The 17,707-nt window shown below is 41.9% G+C and overlaps 2 protein-coding genes across 5 annotated transcripts; both read left to right on the top strand.

Annotated features, from left to right (window-relative positions):
* Positions 1-46: 46 nt before the first annotated feature.
* Positions 47-6,553, top strand: GAR1 (GAR1 ribonucleoprotein). Of its 4 annotated transcripts, none has more exons than XM_083571951.1 (7): positions 47-148; positions 2,263-2,473; positions 2,570-2,724; positions 3,458-3,517; positions 4,173-4,296; positions 4,644-4,722; positions 6,007-6,553. In XM_083571951.1, the coding sequence occupies exons 2-7, from the start codon at positions 2,272-2,274 to the stop codon at positions 6,014-6,016; spliced, it is 630 nt and encodes a 209-aa protein (XP_083428077.1). In that variant the 5' UTR covers positions 47-148; positions 2,263-2,271; the 3' UTR covers positions 6,017-6,553. The 4 variants fall into 4 exon arrangements, with proteins under 4 accessions (XP_083428077.1, XP_083428075.1, XP_083428078.1 ...); XM_083571949.1 differs by having other exon boundaries at positions 4,173-4,311; XM_083571952.1 differs by having other exon boundaries at positions 131-449.
* A 546-nt stretch (positions 6,554-7,099) lies between these two features.
* RRH (retinal pigment epithelium-derived rhodopsin homolog) lies at positions 7,100-17,701 on the top strand. The gene is made up of 7 exons (XM_083571703.1): positions 7,100-8,425; positions 11,041-11,231; positions 13,871-13,970; positions 15,369-15,522; positions 16,174-16,342; positions 17,035-17,213; positions 17,440-17,701. The coding sequence occupies exons 1-7, from the start codon at positions 8,320-8,322 to the stop codon at positions 17,543-17,545; spliced, it is 1,005 nt and encodes a 334-aa protein (XP_083427829.1). The 5' UTR covers positions 7,100-8,319; the 3' UTR covers positions 17,546-17,701.
* The last annotated feature ends 6 nt before the right edge of the window (positions 17,702-17,707 follow it).

Genomic DNA, 17,707 nt, shown 5'->3' with positions numbered 1-17,707 from the left:
TGATTTTACGGCGGGCCTGCGATTGGCCGGATCGCCGGCAAGCGTGGAAGGAGAAGGAGGGCCGCCGGAAGTGGCCTGAGAGCGTGAGTCCTTGGCGGAAGAGAGGTGCGGCCACGTGGGGAGGAAGAGCGGAGTGTGCTGCGCTTAGGTGGGAGATCCTGTTAGAGTCGGAAGGGACCCTGAGGGTCATCTAGCCCGACCCCCTGCAATGCTGCTTGCAGGGGCTTGCGCGCCTTGCAGGCGCCTGGAGCCCTTGTGGGCTGGGAGGAGGGGGGGCGGGGGTCGTGGTTGCTGCTGCAGCCTTGCTGTGCTTCTCTGCAAAACCCCGGGTTGGGCGCCTGCTTCTGAACCTCCTGGCCGTTTATGCAGCGGGGCTGTGCTGGGAAATACGTGGCTCTTAGCTTGGGATGTGGAACGCACTTACTTGCGAGTAAACCCCATTGAACTCGGTGAGGCTTACTCCTAAGGCGATGCGTGCTATTAAAATGACCCACTTCCTCATATCCTGGTTTTTGCCGTTGAAGGCTGCTGCCGCGTCGCCGGAGCAAAATTTCTGTTCTCATCCTGAAGCAAAGTTCTTAACCTGAAGCACTATTTCTGGGTTAGCGGAGTCTGTAACCTGAAGCGTATGTAACCTGAAGCGTATGTAACCTGAGGTACCACTGTACTGAAGAGTAAATAACACTTCAGTATAAGTTTAGTGTAATATTTAAGTTGAAAGCAGTGTAAGGAAGATAGTCGTGGGTGAAGAAATAGCTGTTCCCCTTCTCCCTTTGTTTTAAATAAAAAACAGTACTTGCTATATGTCCTTTCACAACACTGATAATTCTATGATGATTTGAGTATTTGGGTAAGGTTTTCGTTCACTTTCATGGGCCAAATGATAAAGTAGTACCATTTTAAATAACTATGGTTCAAATTAAAGGTTGCTTCACTCCTTGAATAGTACTTAATTTCTTAATTTCACCTTTTGTTGGAATAAAGTTGTGTTGTATAACGGAATTGAAATGTAGGGAGTCTTATTCATTTACCAGGTGTCTTAGACCAGGGGGTGGCAAAGTTTACCTTACCAGGGCCAGTTCACTCCAGCGGAGATCCCTCTGTGGGCTGGAGCACCCACGCCCACGATTTTCTGCATCTGCGCAGACGCGATTTCCAGCACCACAGAAGTGAGTCCCCGTGCCGTGCCGCGCCGGTTTAGCGCAGCGTGCAGGGACTCGAGTGGGCTGCTTGGTTCAGGGGCGGCTTGTGGGACGGTTAAATGACCCCCATGGGCCACTTGTGGCCCATGGGCCTTAGGTTGCTGACCCCTGTCTTAGACTCATGGTTGCCCTTGGCAGACTAGTACCTTCCTACTCCCTCATTTAGCTCATGAATGTGGTAGACTTGCTGTCTAAAACTACCAGTACAGTGGTACCTTGGAAGTCGAACGGAATCTGTTCTGGAAGTCTTTTCAACATCCAAAACGTTCGGAAATCAAGGCACGGCTTCTGATTGTCTGCAGGAAACTACTGCAGCCAATTAGACATTTGGGTTCCAAAGAAGGTTCACAAACCAGAGCACTCACTTCTGGGTTTGCAGCATTCAGGAGTCAAAATGTTTGAGTTTCAAGGTGTTCATCAACCAAGGTACAACTATCTGTTTGATTCATATACTGTGGTACCTAGGTTTTCGAGCGTCTCAGAAGCCGAACGTTTCGGATGCCAAAAACCTGGAAGTAAATACTTTTGTTTTCGAACACGCCTTGGAAGTGGAATGGCTTCCGCTGTGCGTTTTTCAATTTTCTCCATTGAATTTGCAGCCAGCCCCTTTGTGCCTCAGTTTTTGAACATTTCGGAAGTCAAACTGCCTTCTGGAACGGATTACGTTCGAGAACCAAGGTACCACTGTATTACAACTGCTGTGTGGAACAGCTAAGGAATCAAATATATCTGTGCATCTAGTTTTTGGATAGTTGGTGCAACTGAAATGTGAAAACAGAATGTTTTTTTAATGGGAGAAAAGAATCTCTTGTTACAGGAATTTTATGATGATTAAGTGACTGTTTGATTTCAATAACCTAAAAAACCCAAACTCAAAACCTAACATCTTATGCCTTCAACGTGACTGATCTTTTGAAAAGTATTTTGGATGATGTAGATTAATGCATGATAACGCTAGTGAATGCATGCAGTGAAATGATTGTCACAAGTCTAGAGTGATTCAAGCGCTACAGAGATATATAGGAGTGCTACTGATTTTCATGAATTCTTTACTGAACAGGAGAGAGTCATGTCGTATCGAGGAAGAGGCGGTGGTGGAAGCTTCAATCGTGGCGGTGGCAGCTTCAATAGAGGTGGTGGCTTCAGCCGAGGTGGCGGTGGCTTCAATAGAGGTGGACGGGGTGGTGGAAGAGGTGGATTTGGCCGTGGAGGTGGTGGACGAGGAGGCTTCAACAGATCATATGACCAAGGACCTCCAGAAAGTGTAGTCAGTAAGTTACAGTCATTTCTTAACGTACATGAAACAAAACGTTTAGATCCTGACTTTGAATTCCTGATCTCAATATGTTTCCTTTTGTTATTTACAGTCCTGGGAGAGTTTATGCACCCCTGTGAAGATGACATTGTTTGCAAATGTGTGACTCAGGAGAGCAAAGTACCTTATTTCAATGCACCCGTCTATTTAGAAAATAAGGAACAGATTGGGAAAGTGGATGAAATCTTTGGGCAGCTCAGAGACTTTGTATCCTTTAGTTGTGTACTTTTGAATGTTTGCAGAAGATAAATTACTAGCATTTCCTCTCTGTTTAATTTTCTAGTGTTCCATAATCTAGAACCTAATTTCAGGATATCTTTTAAGATTAATCTCAGCCTTGTATTTTAACCATTTACCTGGTTTTCTGTAGTTCATTCAAGCAAATGGGCTGTTGGAGAAGGGGTGAAATGCAACCCCACACATTACCTTCGCACCCAGAATAGAAACTTTTTTGTGTGGCTAGCCTGTGTTTTTACTCACGCAAGGGGCTTGTACAGAGATGGAATCGTATGTCTGCCATCCCTTCCTATGAGTATAAAGCAGGCATAATTCTCTCAGCTGATTTACAAAGTTAGTTTGTTGGGATCTCCATTTGGTATCTCTCTCTGTGGGGGAAGACAAAGCTTAATGTCCACATAGGGATGTGTGTAAGAGCATCTCCACCCCCATCGTTCAGTTTGGACACTGAGATCCAGCTCCAAGGGCCTTCTGGCGGTTCCCTCACTGCAAAAAGCAAAGCTACAGGGAACCAGGCAGAGGGCCTTCTCAGCAGTAGTGCCCTTCCTGTGGAATGCTCTTCCATCAGATGTCAAAGAGATAATTTCTAATATAAATGACAAAAAAGCTGTAATGAGACTCAAACATTGCTTGGGCACTTTTCATCCATATGAAAAGAATTGGACATGCATTTAATGTAATCTTTCCTAAACAAGTCAAATAGTATTTTTCAGTCAAATTGTCGGAAAACATGAAAGCTGCTTCCTTCAAAAAGTTGCAAAAGGTAAAGTACCTATTACCCAGTGTTTCAAAATTCTGAACTTGGATAAGGTGCATGAAAGCTCTCATACCATGGGGTGTTATTTAAGCTTACCTTCTAAATGCATGTGCAGTAAGTATTAATGGTATGTAAGTAGTCATTGAGTGACACTCAAAATGATGTCACGCGCAGAAGCAGCGACCCGTGCAGACGCGGGTTGCGTTCTGCTCATGTTGCGAACGGGGCTCTGGAATGGATCCCGTTTGCAACCAGAGGTACCACTGTATTTATTTCTTTGGTTTTAAGTAGAAGTAAAACTATATACGTATGTAATATCAGTGTTCAATTGCTATTTAATTATTGTTTTTTCCCTATGGTGTGACAGGTTCTTATTCTTATATGTAAGCTTCCTTGAGTCCTGTCAGAGAAAAAGGCAGGAAATAAATATCATTGTGATGCTGTGAAACTTGATATGTCTAGCATTTGTTTCAGTGGGACTTGGTGATGACTTTACATGGATCAAGAAAGCAGTGAAACATAGGGTTACAGCAACACCTAGTTCTAATATTAGCTGTTAAATCTAAAGTAAACTTGTTTACTCTAACTTTTAAGTTATATACACATGTAAGAAAGGTTTTGGACAAAACCTAACCTCGGCCTTTCCCCCCCTCCCCCGCAGTTTTATATCGATCCAGCAAAATTGCTCCCTCTTCAGAGATTTTTGCCAAGGCCTCCAGGTGAAAAAGGACCTCCGAGAGGTGGAAGAGGAGGCCGTGGCGGAAGAGGAGGTGGCAGAGGTGGAGGTGGCAGAGGGGGAGGTAGGTATTGTTGTCTGGATGCATGAAATTAGGTGGTAGACATCTCTCTGTCTCTCTCTCTCTCTCTCTCCCCCCCCCCCCAAAAAAAGTTGGAAAATCCAGGTCTGGAAGCAAGATGTTCCTGATGGTTTTGGAAGTTGTACTACCTCATTGCTGTCATAAAATATACCTATGTTTTATTGTGCTTTTAATTATTTTTTATTGTGCTTTTAATATTCTTTTGGGAGCCGCCCAGAGTGGCTGGGGGAAACCCAGCCAGAAGGGCCGGATATTAGTATTATTAATTAATAAATTACGTAATTAATTAATTACCTTCTGCTTTTATTTTCCAGGTGGTTTCAGGGGTGGCAGAGGTGGTGGAGGGTTCAGAGGAGGACGAGGTGGTGGAGGTGGCCGAGGATTTAGAGGCAAGTATAATGGCAGCATTACGGAATTAATTACCTATGGTACTGTTTCTGGTAATACAGCTATGCACTATTCAGCTACCTTTCTCTTACTGTGACTTAAGTAATTGTTTTAAACCTGTTTCAGAAAACTTAGGGTTTCTTGGAAATTTATCAAGAGCTCCTGATCCTTACTGGATGATAGGCTTTCTTAATAGCTTGTTCACAAGTACCCATTTACCCCCAGCAATGTGCAACCAAAGGAGAGTGTTGGATGTGCTCTGTGGTGCATGTTAAGTTCACGCACAGGGCACTGGTGATGCTCCAAGGATCTGGTAAGGGATCCAGTGATATTCTGTACAACATACAGCATACCCCCATAGTGAATGAACAGAGGAGTCCTCTGCAATGTGGACAGTGTTTGTTGATGGTAAAAAGCTTTAAAACTACCAGGAGTAGAGTCAAGGCCATCGGTATCATGCATTATTATTATTATATTATTGAATTGATATCCGGCTCTTCCTCCCCAAGGAGCCCAGGGTGGCAAACAATTCCAAAACAGAAGCAAAGCAAAAATGTTTTAAACCGATTACAGCATTCCAAAAACAATTACAATTGTAAATGTCTAAAAGCAGTTACACCTAGAAACATACTTGATCCAATGATCTTGAGGTTGGCAGCAACAGTATTCTTCAGCCACCAAATCCCCGGGTCAACAGAATGTTTTCAATTTTGCCCTGAAAGTTTATAATGATGGAGACAGGTGAGGTGCAGAGGTCCAGCTGCTCTAAGAGGACATGCTGCTGTTTGGGTAGGCGCTCCAAGCTGAGCATATTCTCTCACCTGAATTTGTCAAGGCACTAACAGTTAAGTAATATTTAGGAAGATGCCCATTTTGATGTTCCCACATGTAGGATGTTTCTATGTTGGGGCATTGTAACAGCGATAGGAGTCTCACAAGTGTTTGCTGTGGATCACAACAGTGTTGTTACCACTGTTGGTAGTAATCCTGTGCAAAGGCACTTATGGTAGTGATGAGGAACACTTTGGAGCCCCATTTCATGTTACTTTTCTGGGAGATCCTCACATGTGAAGCTGCCCTTGGATAGAATACCCAGCCAAACTTCTACCAGTAAATGGTAGAATGTTATCTATAGTGCTTCAGTGGAATGTTAAAACCAGAAATGCAGATGTCTTTAATATTGCAGGCACTACAACAACAACCTACCCGTTTGTTATGAAAACTTGTTGCATTTTTCCAGGCTAGATGGGAATGATGATCTGATTTGTGTTTTTCTTTCAAATTAGGCAGAGGACGTTAAGTGAAGATGTTCTGGGAAATTCCAAGTTAATGGTTTCATCTTCAGAATATAATGAGAGATCTTTTTTATGAACTTGAATGTCGTAAAATGGACTTTTAATACGTTATTGTCTAAAGTACTCCCACACGTGTCCCTGGATTTCTACTGAGATGAACCAATTGCAGATCTACAAATACTTCTCTTGAAATCCCCTTGGACCTCTTGTGCTCTTGACATTAAACAGAATGTTGTTTTTAAACACTTTTTATGAGCTATATTTTTTTAGTCAAAAACTCATCTTGAAGTTGGGAAACCAGTGACTTCCTAAACAATAACTTAGAAGATGGTCTTCTCAATATATTTTTTATTTTTTATTATCCGTCTTTGTATTTTGGTTTTTGTCAATCTTCAAATAGTGTTTCATGGATTCATACAAAATTGTATCAAAACAACTTGAATATGCTTTCGCAGTTATATTTAACTTGGCTGTCTAATGAATGATATGTCTAAATGACAAAAGTTTTCTTGTTTTTTAAAAATAAAATTGGTAATAACTTAGGTTTGAGCTCAAAAGTATAATTGATGGGCATTTGTGCTAAATTCATTTTTCCATTCACACATCACAGTAAACCATAGGTAAGGTACCCCTGCCTGTACGGGCCAGTCGTGTCCGACTCTAGGGTTGTGCGCCCATCTCACTTAAGAGGCCGGGGGCCAGCGCTGTCCGGAGACACTTCCGGGTCACGTGGCCAGCGTGACGAAGCTGCTCTGGCGAGCCGGCACCAACGCAGCACACGGAAACACCGTTTACCTTCCCGCTATAAAGCGGTACCTATTTATCTACTTGCACTTAAGGGTGCTTTCGAACTGCTAGGTGGGCAGGAGCTGGGACCGAAAGACGGGAGCTCACCCCGCCACGGGGATTCGAACCGCCGACCATGCGATCGGCAGGCCCTAGGCACTGAAGTTTTGCCCACAGCGCCACCCGCATCCATAGTTAATGGTTTATTGTGTACACATCTAAGATGGCCTTTTAGTTACGATCCCTTGCTTGGTGTTATGTCCAAACCAGGCATCGTGGTTTGTTTCACTCCCAGCAAACCATAATATGTAGCCATGGTTTGTTCCTGGGTTACTGATTATGATTTGTTTGGGAGTGAAACAAACCAAGATATCTGGTTTGAATGTACCATAATAACTTGGAACCAGCAGGGAGGAAAGAAACTGGCATTATTTCACTCATACACAGCTATCCAAAATATGTGGGTGGCCTCTTGGCTGCTTGTGCCATCAGGTCCCAGTCTGTGTGTGTCACATCAAGTGCTCTCACCTGGATGTTTTTATTAATGCCATTCCACCAATGAAACTTCGAAGAGTTTCAGCTAGGAGTCGTTTCCAGGCATACCTGGAGTTGCTGAGGATTGAATCTTGGGCCTCAACTCAGCCATTGAGCTACAGTCCTGATATAGATAATGGACTCCATGGACAAATAATCAAAGTTGATGTAAAGTTGATACTCTTAAAGCAGATACATTACAGGTATTTCGAGTTGGGATTTCAAATCAGGATGTGAATCTTCAACCTCTTCTTGCAAATACAGTGGTACCTCGGTTTAAGAACAGTCCTGTTTATGAACTATTTGGTTTACGAACACCGCAAAACCGGAAGTAGTGTCCTGATTTGCGAACTTTACCTCAGTCTAAGAATGGAATCCGAACGGTGGAAGGGCAGTGGCGGTGGGAGGCCTCATTAGGGAAAGCGCGCCTCCGTTTAAGAACGGTTTCGGTTTAAGAACAGACTTCTGAAATGGATTAAGTTCGTAAACCGAGATACCACTGTAGATTGAGATGTGTTTTGCCCTGTCTTTTGCAATAGGGTTTTTTTATAGTTATTGTTTTGCTTAATTGCTTTTTAAAACTTGGTTCAGAATTCTCAGATGCAAACATACACATGATGAACAATCAACTCCTGCCGGGTTTTTTGAAACAGAAAGAAAATGTGAAGTCCAAAGTGTGGGGCCTATGCAGCCGCTAATCTCTTTAGTAATAAGGCCATGAACCGTAAGGATCTTGTTAAAAATGCACTTGCAGCTCTGTGCTGTTCTTTGTTGAGCTAACAAGCCTTCCCCTTTCATAGTTTGGGAATCTAAACCCCTTTGCTCTTGAGTGGAAATCCATTTGGGAGCTTTGCAGCAGGGAAAAACTTTTATAGTCAGTTTTGCAGGACGAGGATCTGCCTACAAAAGCTGGGGATGTGTGTTTGTTTCGAATGGCCATTTACAGGATAACCCTGGAGGGTGTTTTTCCAATTTTCTTTCCCCTGCAATGTTTTTGAATGATTCTGCTAACTTTTCAGAAGGTGAAAATGAACCTCATTCGGCCTTTTCACAGACTGAACACAACATAGTTGCAGCTTATTTGATAACAGCAGGTATGAATGTTGATGGAATTTGTGGCAGGGGGATGAAAAACCAGGATTTAAGACTTGGAATAGAGGCATTCTGTGTTATTCAAGTGCAAAAAAAAGCTGTTAATTGGTTTTTGTCCAGCATTTTCTAAAGATAGGGAAGATTTGGAACAATCAAATGTGAAATGATAAAACTGATCTTAAACAAGTATCAAACATGGACATTAAGGATGCAATTCCCTATATGCATATATGTGGAGTGGATGTGACTCAGATGGTACATGTTAATTTGCAAAAGAAATGTAATTTATTTAGATTTGTAAAATGATGTGTTTGTCACTGTTTTGGGAGCCATTTATCATAAAGATAGAAGGTTGGACCTGGATGCAGTCTTGCTTAGAGTGGGCTAACTGAAACCGTGGCTAACTTTAAGTCCCAATGGCCTCTGTTTGACTACTGAACATTAATGGCTTTGTCTCCAATCTGTCGCTTTGAGGAATAAAAAGTATGCAGGGATATTGGCTCTCAGCCCTATGTTTACTTCTCCATATGAAGTTCTTTGTTTGCTAGTTCTAGGCTGGAATGGTCTGGGAGCTCAGAGAGTTCACCCATTTTGCATTCCTCTCTGCCTTGTTCTTGGTTTTGGGGTCCTCTGCTGCAGCCACAAGTGGCAGCCAGTGAATGATTAAGCAATACAGCCTCAAAACTATCCTCAAGAAGCAAGTGCTTGTTATTTCAACAGCTCTAACTCCATTTCCCATAGCAGTGGTTATGGAATATATTTTAAAAACAACATTGTGCATGGATTGGTCATAATTGATTTCCACCTAATATAATCTTATGTACATTTTATGGGAGATGTTGAATTGCTCGTGAGGAAAAAGCTCCAACTATAGGTCCTTGTTTCAGCTATATGTTTTGTTGAAGACTTGTATCTATATTGGATACTCAGAAATAATATTTGGTCCCTAGATGTGCTCTAGGTCAGTAAAGGAGGTGGCTAGTGTGAGCAAGAATTCTCTTTAAAGATTGAGTAGCTTATTATGACATATACAACAAGCATTGTCATGCTTCTAAAGGAGCCTGTTGCATAGTCTCAAAAAGGCTAGAGCATCTCTATTTTGGCTGAAGCAGTGGCTGTACTGGGAGATATGGTGAGCTATTTTATGCAGCAAAGCAACGGAGGAGGTCATAGATGCAAAGGCTGCCTTCTGTCATCAATATAAGATTCCACATTCTGTGAGTAGGTGGTAGTTTTACTGTAGGTCAGGTATATTGCACTATCTTTTTTCAATTAAATAATTTTTTAGAAAAGTTTTTTTAAAATCCAAATTCTTACAGTGCTATATTTTTTAATGGATGCTTTTCATTGTAGCAGTTGGATCATAAATGCTCTCACCCATTTTGATTAAAGATGTCACTGTCGGCCAGTCTTATCATGATAAATTGAGTCACAGTTTTCTTAGATGCAAATCTTTTCCTTCTAAGGGAAGACTCACTGAGCAGTATTGTCAATGTGACAGCGTATAACAAATGCGATACCACCTGAGAGTTAATCTTACTGCCAGAGTGCTCAAATTTTAGTCACTATTACTTTTATAGTCACAAACTGAACAAATGACAAAATTCTACAACTTTTCTGTTTAAATGCACTTTTTGCAATTGGAATGCTGAACATGTTCTGTTATCTTCTGGGCTTGTGTCTTATGTTACGTTGTGTAGGAGTAGAAAATATATAGATACACTAAGTACCCACTGATGGTCTGACACCTTATAATAAATAGTAGCGTATATGCTGATGAAGAAGTAATGTTTTATTGTTGCTCTATTTGCTTCAGACTGTATTGCCTTAGACGAAAAAGCTTCAATAAAGCAAGGAGCTGTTTTGTGAAGTGCAGCTCTTTGATGCAAATTAGATGTCACCAACCTTTTTGAACCTGGGGGCACATAGTGATGCTTTGTTGATTCTTACTGCTGAAAACAGGGCTTGGTGATCATAGAATTGTAGAGACGGAAGGGGCCTAAGAGTCATCTAGTCCAACCCCTGCAATGCAGGAATATTTTTGCCCAACATAGGGCTCGAATCCACGACCCTGCGATCAAGCATCTCATGCTCTACCGACTGAGCTACCCCACTGATGAACTTGTTAAACTCTTTGATTGTGTTCCTAAAGGGTATAGATTCAGTGATGGGATGGTTCCTGCTCATTGGTTTGTACACAGGACCATGATTTATTTTGACTCCTTTGGATAAGCTGCAGGATCCAAATGCTTTTTGAAGGCAGCCCTATATAGAACATACTACAGTAACCCAGTCTTGAGGAAAGCAGGACATATGTTGGGTACAATATTGCTGAATGCATGAATAATTCTGAGTTGGAAAGGGTTGAGGTAAAGAAAACTATCCACCCATTTTCAAAACAAGCAAGAGCTTTGTATACAAGCATGCAACACAACATTATAAGACTATATTAACATTAGCATACATTTCCAAGTTTTATAGAAATGTTTTTTTAAAATGCCTTGCTGAGTTATGGATACCCTTAATAAATTAGCCATAATAGAGTTGTTGTTGTTTTTCAGAATGCTAATGTTAATTATTTGCTATTGTTTAGTTTCCCTTTTTGGTCTTTTAACAGGAGTCGTAAGTCTTCTGAGTAACATAGTGGTCCTAGGCATCTTTGTTAAGTATAAGGAACTTCGAACAGCAACCAATGCCATTATTATTAACCTGGCTTTCACTGACATTGGAGTGAGTGGGATTGGCTACCCCATGTCCGCAGCTTCAGATCTGCATGGAAGCTGGAAATTCGGCTATGCAGGCTGCCAGGTACTTGGAAGTTAGAAATTAAAGACCAAAGCGTGTTTGTGTTTATCCCTGTTCCAGCTGAAGTGCACATAAGGCCTTTGGTTGATTTGACTGACATCCTATGCCCTTTTAAAATGTGGGGTTTTGGGGGGAGGGGGTGACTGGGTTGTTTTTTCGATTATATATTTGGTGGTTTTATATTTTTATTTTGTTCTGAGACCTCCAGGTATAAGAGGGCAGTATTGATTGATTGATTTGAATGCATGTAAACAAGTGAGATGCATCTAGGTCATTCCTACAATTGTTCATGTTCCATTCTGAGCACAAACAGTGATGCAGTCCTAACAGCCACTCCATATGTTACAGCAGAGGCACAGTTATTATGGAATAGGACATCCCTATTTTCAATGGAAAAATGTTGGAGGGTATGCATGCTCCCAAAGAGCGAATAGCTGATAAAATAGGCTCTAGAGAATTTAGTGAACAAAAGTTTATGTCACAATAAATCTGTTAGCTTTTCAGATAGCACAAAGCTGTTTGGTATCTGGTACCCACAGAGCCTAGGACTTGCCGATCAGCAGGTTGGCGGTTCAAATCCCCGTGACGGGGTGAGCTCCCATTGCTTGGTCTCTGCTCCTGCCAACCTAGCAGTTCGAAAGCACGTCAAAGTGCAAGTAGTTACGTAAATAGGTACTGCTCTGACAGGAAGGTAAACGGCGTTTCCGTGCGCTGCTCTGGTTCACCAGAAGTGGCTTAGTCATGCTAAGTTAGGGGTCCCTTTACCTTTACCCGTCTGCAAGCTGGAAATGAGGCATTTCAGAATTGTAAATTAAAACACATACTAAATTGGGCTTGCCACTAGATGGCTGCCTAGAGTAGAACGTCTGACTCCTAGCACTGTCTAGCTATTCATAACATTTTTCAGCTGTGAAAACTATTAGCGGCAACAAATGGGCAGAAGACCTGGTGGATAAGGGACCCAGCACAGGGGCAAAACACTTCACTTGCCACAGGCCCCACAGTGCCTCCAGCTAAAAGGATCAGGGAGTAGGTGAAAATAAAGAACTCTGTTGGAGAGCTACTGCCAGCTGGAACAGGAAACAGAGCTTGAGATGATGCCTTAGGCCAGAGGTTTTCAAACTTTTTGAGTCCACAGCTCCCTTGACCAAATATGTTCTTTCTGTAGCACCCCTGTGGAGCTCAGGAGCCCAGTTATGTCACCCCTTGCCTGCCGAACTGGCAGCCTCTCATCCTTTTTCAAACACCCTCCCTTGTGGAGTGTTCCCTCAGCCTCCTCTCCTCTCCCATCTCCTTGGGAGTCCTCCAGGCAGCCATTGCAGCCCCCGCCCCCCATCTCTGAAGCTCCTTTGCTCCTGGCAACCAGCATCCCCTGGCCAGCCACAGAGGCACCAATTGTCTGGGGAGCTTGTAACCAAGGCTGCTGCAACAAACAGCTGTGCAAGCCTTTGGGAGGCAGAGACGCAAGAGGGCAACAGAGGAAGGAAGGAAGGAAGGAAGGAAGGAAGGAAGGAAGGAAGGAAGGGAAAAAAAGAGGCCAGTGTTGCCTGTGGCACACTAGTTGTAAACCCACTGAGGCTGTGAAATATACTTGGAGTCGAGTGTGGATTTCATGCTCTTTATTCAGGTCATAGTAGTGAGGAATGAAAGTTTCCCCAAAATATCTGCTTTATATACATTATTTACACAATGGGTCACACGTGATTGGCTAATTCTGGGATTCTCCTGTAGGCCAATCAGGTTGTGGATTCACTTCCACCTGGACCTGGATTGGGTGGCTCCTGTGGACCAATCATACTGCTGCATTGTTCTAGGACCAATCAGACTGCTGCATTCTGAATCCTATTGTTCTAGGACCAATCAGACTGCTGCTTTTTTGGATCCTATTCAACTCAGTACATAATGGGCTGAGTCAGACCAGTATTCTTCTCAGTATTATCTATGCTGGAATTGTAACAGAGAAATGTCAGATTAGTAAAAATATATAGAGGAAATGGCAATTCATTTACCAGAAAAAATAAAACAGCAAAAAAAGTATATAGATAGCACCATCCACCTATAAAAAGTCACAGAATAAATCTTCAACCTAGTCTACTCTGTTGGAGAGGATGTCGGCAAATGGGGGCTTATCTCAATATGTGGTGGAGCTGCAAGAAGGTTCAATCCTTTGGGGAACTAATTATGAATGAAGTATATGTTGTTACAGGTCAAACAGTACCCTTTGGTCCCCAAATAGCATGGTTCAGCTTGTTTGCTGATGATTTAAAAGATCTAATGTAGACACTGGAAACTTGCTTGGAAAGTGTATGGAACATTTCCCTTATGGAAAAGTTATCAAAGCAACTTAAATCTCTAAAAAACATGAGACCCAAATACAATTTTTGAGGAAATTATATGTATTATATGTTTATGGCTCTCTCTTGTTAAGATATGAACAGATAACAATGCTCAGCTAGCCAAAATCCAACACGGGAACTTCAGTGTTACATTTTTTAAAGCTAAACTTGATATTATTTGGGGTTGATATATGCAACAATGCATAATAACTGCAAAAATAACAGTAACAAGGATCAGAGTTCAAAACCTTTGAAAACAATGACGATTATTCCTTGAAAATGATTATATAATCTCTCCAATTTCAGATCTATGCTGCTTTAAATATCTTTTTTGGAATGGCAAGTATTGGTTTGCTTACTGTTGTTGCAATTGACCGTTACCTGACAATCTGCAAGCCACATATAGGTATGTTATATTCTTGCACAAACAAAAATATAGTCTGTTGCAACTACTGTATAAAACACGGTATAGGTTTAGGTTATATTTTATTGCCTAAACTCATGAACTGGTTTTTTCATATAGACTTTTTGTTATAGATGCTTGAGTTGATTGTCGCTTACGCACAGCAGGACCAGTTGAGCAAATAAATGCTACAGAGTTTTGCCATTTAAAGCACCAGCAGTTCTGTTTGCTTTCTTAGTGCTCTTTGGAAACTTTGTTACCCACACAGAGTTAACCAAGTCATATTTTAATAAGGTTTATGAGATCCAGCACTTGAAAAATTGAAAGGGGTGAAGACGAAAGCAGACAATCTTGGTGACCAGTTTGCATGGGTGTGTGGGTGTTTGGGTGTGTGTAGAGGGAGATTCAACTGTCATAAAACAAGATATAGGTGTTGATCTGCTGTAGTCGAAACAAAATAAAAAGAATCCTTCCAGTAGCACCTTAGAGACCAACTAAGTTTGTTATTGGTATGAACTTTCGTGTGCATGCACACTATCTGTGTATCTGAAGAAGTGTGCATGCACACGAAAGCGCATACCAATAACAAACTTAGTTGGTCTCTAAGGTGCTACTGGAAGGATTTTTAAAAAATTTGTTTTGTCATAAAACAGCATAGGCTGCAGTGCAGCCACAAGGCTCAGAGCACTGATCTGGGAACAGGGCAACTAAATGATGGTTTTGTGGGCAAAAGCACCATTTTAATATTTTACTTACATATCTTGCATTGGAGATCCAGCACTGAGCAACTTGGGATAGATTACCTAGGTCTCTACTAACTCTAAAATCCTATGATTTTATGACACAATGAAGCTACCTTGCTGAACCTAATCCTATGCATGCTGCCCTGAATTCCATGATGGGAGAAAGGTGTGATATAAATGAAAATAAAGTACAGGGGTAATCCTGTTAGTGAAAGGTTCATGGTAGGTGTGGGGAACCTGTGACTCTCCAAATGCTGCTGGAGTGCATCTCCCATTATCCCTGAACATTGGCCATTCAGGCTGGGGCAGATGGGGCTTAGCAGACCAACAGCATCTTGTGGGCGGTGATAGGTTTCCTACCCCTGGTTTTGGGGGGTGGTGTTTTGTCATCTCTTGTCTTTTGGGGGCCAACTTTTGATTGTAAAAAGTGTGTTGATGGAGGGGAAAATAAATGCTTCCATTTCATTAACTATATGAAGCCAATATATAATTTGGGTATTAATATGTCTGAGGGCTTACTTATATAGATCTACAATAAGTGTAGATTGATTTTGTTTATACAGTTTTGTTATCATTCAAACACCGTGTTTACTTCAGTGTAAAATGTTGTAAGTGACCAGGGAGAATAAACAGAGGTATCACTGTTTTGTCTCCATAGGTAGTAGACTTACTGCTAACAACTACACAGTTCTGATTCTTGCTGCCTGGATCAATGCAGTCTTTTGGGCCTCGATGCCGATTGTGGGCTGGGCAAGCTATGCCCCAGATCCAACTGGAGCTACCTGTACAGTGAACTGGAGGAAAAACGATGCGTATGTTTTGACTTGTCGGGTAGTACGTGTGTGTGTTTGTTCGTAAATTTGTACTGGGCTTGTGTCAGTGCAGCCTTACCATAAAAAGTGGCAACTATTGAGATGTTGGTGGGGAGGAAAGAGCTTCTAAAGAGGGCAAGAAAGGTTTCCAAACTATGTTTTCTCCAAGAGTATAAAGCATGGGTTTTTTAAAATATATTGTATTGATTTTATATTTAAATTATTTTTTATTATTTCTCTTTATATTTTATATAAAAGCAAGGGTTTTTTATTTTATTAAAAAGCCATATTTAAAGTCTTCATAGTGGACTGTGAATAGATTGGAGTTAGAGACTCAAGAGAGTCTGACTCCCTTACTGTTGACAAGTAAACAAACCCTTGTGGGCAGTTGTGAAGGTCACAATCCTTTTTTATATTTACTCAGAAGCAAGTGCTACTGGGTTCAATGGGAAATACTCCCTATTAAGTGGGTAATAGGCTGTGTGTCTAAACTCAGCCAAAATGGAGCCATTATTGATGGGTACAGTATAAAAAAACACTTTTAGAACATGTTGCACAGTACATAAAATGTTTCACTCTAATCTTACAGTTAAACCAGGATGAAAGGTGGTGTTTTCTAGTCATCTTCTTTGGGGTTTTTTCCACTTTCAGATCCTTTGTTTCTTTCACGATGTCTGTGATTGCCGTTAACTTTGTCATCCCGTTATCGGTCATGTTTTACTGTTACTTCAATGTTTCGCGAACTATGAAGCGGTACGCCAGAAGCAGTTGCCTGGAGAGCATCAACATAGATTGGTCTGATCAAGTAGATGTAACAAAGGTATGGTCATTCTGGCAGAGCTCCCTTTTCTGTTTCAGTGGGGAGGAAATCAGTTTCTTTTGCACGTTGAGGTGCTGAAACAAATCATCAGATCATAAGATGCTGCCTTAGACTGTATCAGACTATAGGTCCATCAAGTTCATTGGATTGATTGGTTGTGGTTCCCCAGAGTTTTAGAAATGGGGCTTCCCAGCCATGCGTTCTGCATGAAAAGCCATTGCTCTATCACTGAGCTACATATGTTCATGCCAAACACAAATATGATATACTAGGGCACTGTTACCCAAACTTGGGTCTCCTGCTGCTTTGGGACTACGATACCCACCATCCCTGACCACTGGTCTTGCTAGTTAGGGATGGTAGTAGTCCAAAAACACTGCACTAGGGGTTGCCGCCCCTGCTCATATCGCTTGACAACTCTGCCACCCCTCGCCATCCACCTTGCCAAACCAAATTCCTTCCTTTACACCTCACAAAACCAAATATCTTCACGGCTCCTTCAAGCCTCCCTCCTCCCACGTCCTCACATCTCCTCTGTGTCCCTCCATCCCTACTTTATTCCAACCTTAGATGGGCTTGTAACAAAAAAGGGGGACTGGACAGAATGAAGGTCTGAGGTAACGATCAAAGAGATGCTAGAACAGAACTGAAAATATTTTGGGACATCACACTTTGTTCATTTTCCTTTACAGATGTCCGTTGTCATGATTTTAATGTTCCTGGTGGCGTGGTCACCATATTCTATCGTGTGTTTATGGTCTTCATTTGGGGATCCCAGGAAAATTTCTCCTGCCATGGCAATTATAGCACCATTGTTTGCCAAGTCCTCCACATTCTATAATCCCTGTATTTATGTCATTGCGAACAAAAAGTAAGTGGTTCACTTCTACCACAACTTAAGAGGTGGATATTCTGTGGGGAGAGAATGTGTTATAATTGTAAATGTGAGAGTTCCGGTGTGATGCAGTGGTTAGACTGCTGGACTTGGATGGTGAAGCCCTTGAGCCATTCACTTCTTGGAGGTGAAATTCTTGGAATTCGAGGGATTGGCACGGAATTCATGCATCCAACACTGAAAGGATTTCTCCCTCTTTCAGGTTTCGAAGGGCCATCTTTGCGATGGTCAGATGTCAAACACGGCAGGAGATCACAATCAACCATGTCTTCTTGCCAATGAGTGCGTCTCAAAGCACAATTACCTAAGGATGCTGATGGAAAGCATTGCCTCTATGTTCGACTTGCTTGTCGAATCCCTGGAAAGAAGCAAGTCTGATCTGTTTTGCGGATAGTTGTGTTACAAGGCCTTTGCTTACTTTCAAGTCATTTGACTCCATAGCTGGATCCTGTGGTAGCTATGATGGTAAC

This window comes from Podarcis filfolensis (genome assembly GCF_964270895.1).
Source record: "Podarcis filfolensis genome assembly, chromosome: 9".
Classification (NCBI taxonomy): domain Eukaryota; kingdom Metazoa; phylum Chordata; class Lepidosauria; order Squamata; family Lacertidae; genus Podarcis; species Podarcis filfolensis.
This window is presented reverse-complemented; position numbering and strand designations above follow the sequence as displayed.

Coding starts and splice junctions, on each gene's coding strand:
- GAR1 (XM_083571949.1), top strand. CDS start 2,272: ATGTCGTATCGAGGAAGAGGCGGTGGTGGAAGCTTCAATCGTGGCGGT. Junction 2,725..3,457: donor TTGGGCAGCTCAGAGACTTT/GTATCCTTTAGT, acceptor CAAGTCAAATAG/TATTTTTCAGTCAAATTGTC. Junction 4,312..4,643: donor TGGAGGTGGCAGAGGGGGAG/GTAGGTATTGTT, acceptor TTTATTTTCCAG/GTGGTTTCAGGGGTGGCAGA.
- RRH (XM_083571703.1), top strand. CDS start 8,320: ATGTTTTTGAATGATTCTGCTAACTTTTCAGAAGGTGAAAATGAACCT. Junction 8,426..11,040: donor AGCTTATTTGATAACAGCAG/GTATGAATGTTG, acceptor GTCTTTTAACAG/GAGTCGTAAGTCTTCTGAGT. Junction 16,343..17,034: donor ATCAAGTAGATGTAACAAAG/GTATGGTCATTC, acceptor TTTCCTTTACAG/ATGTCCGTTGTCATGATTTT.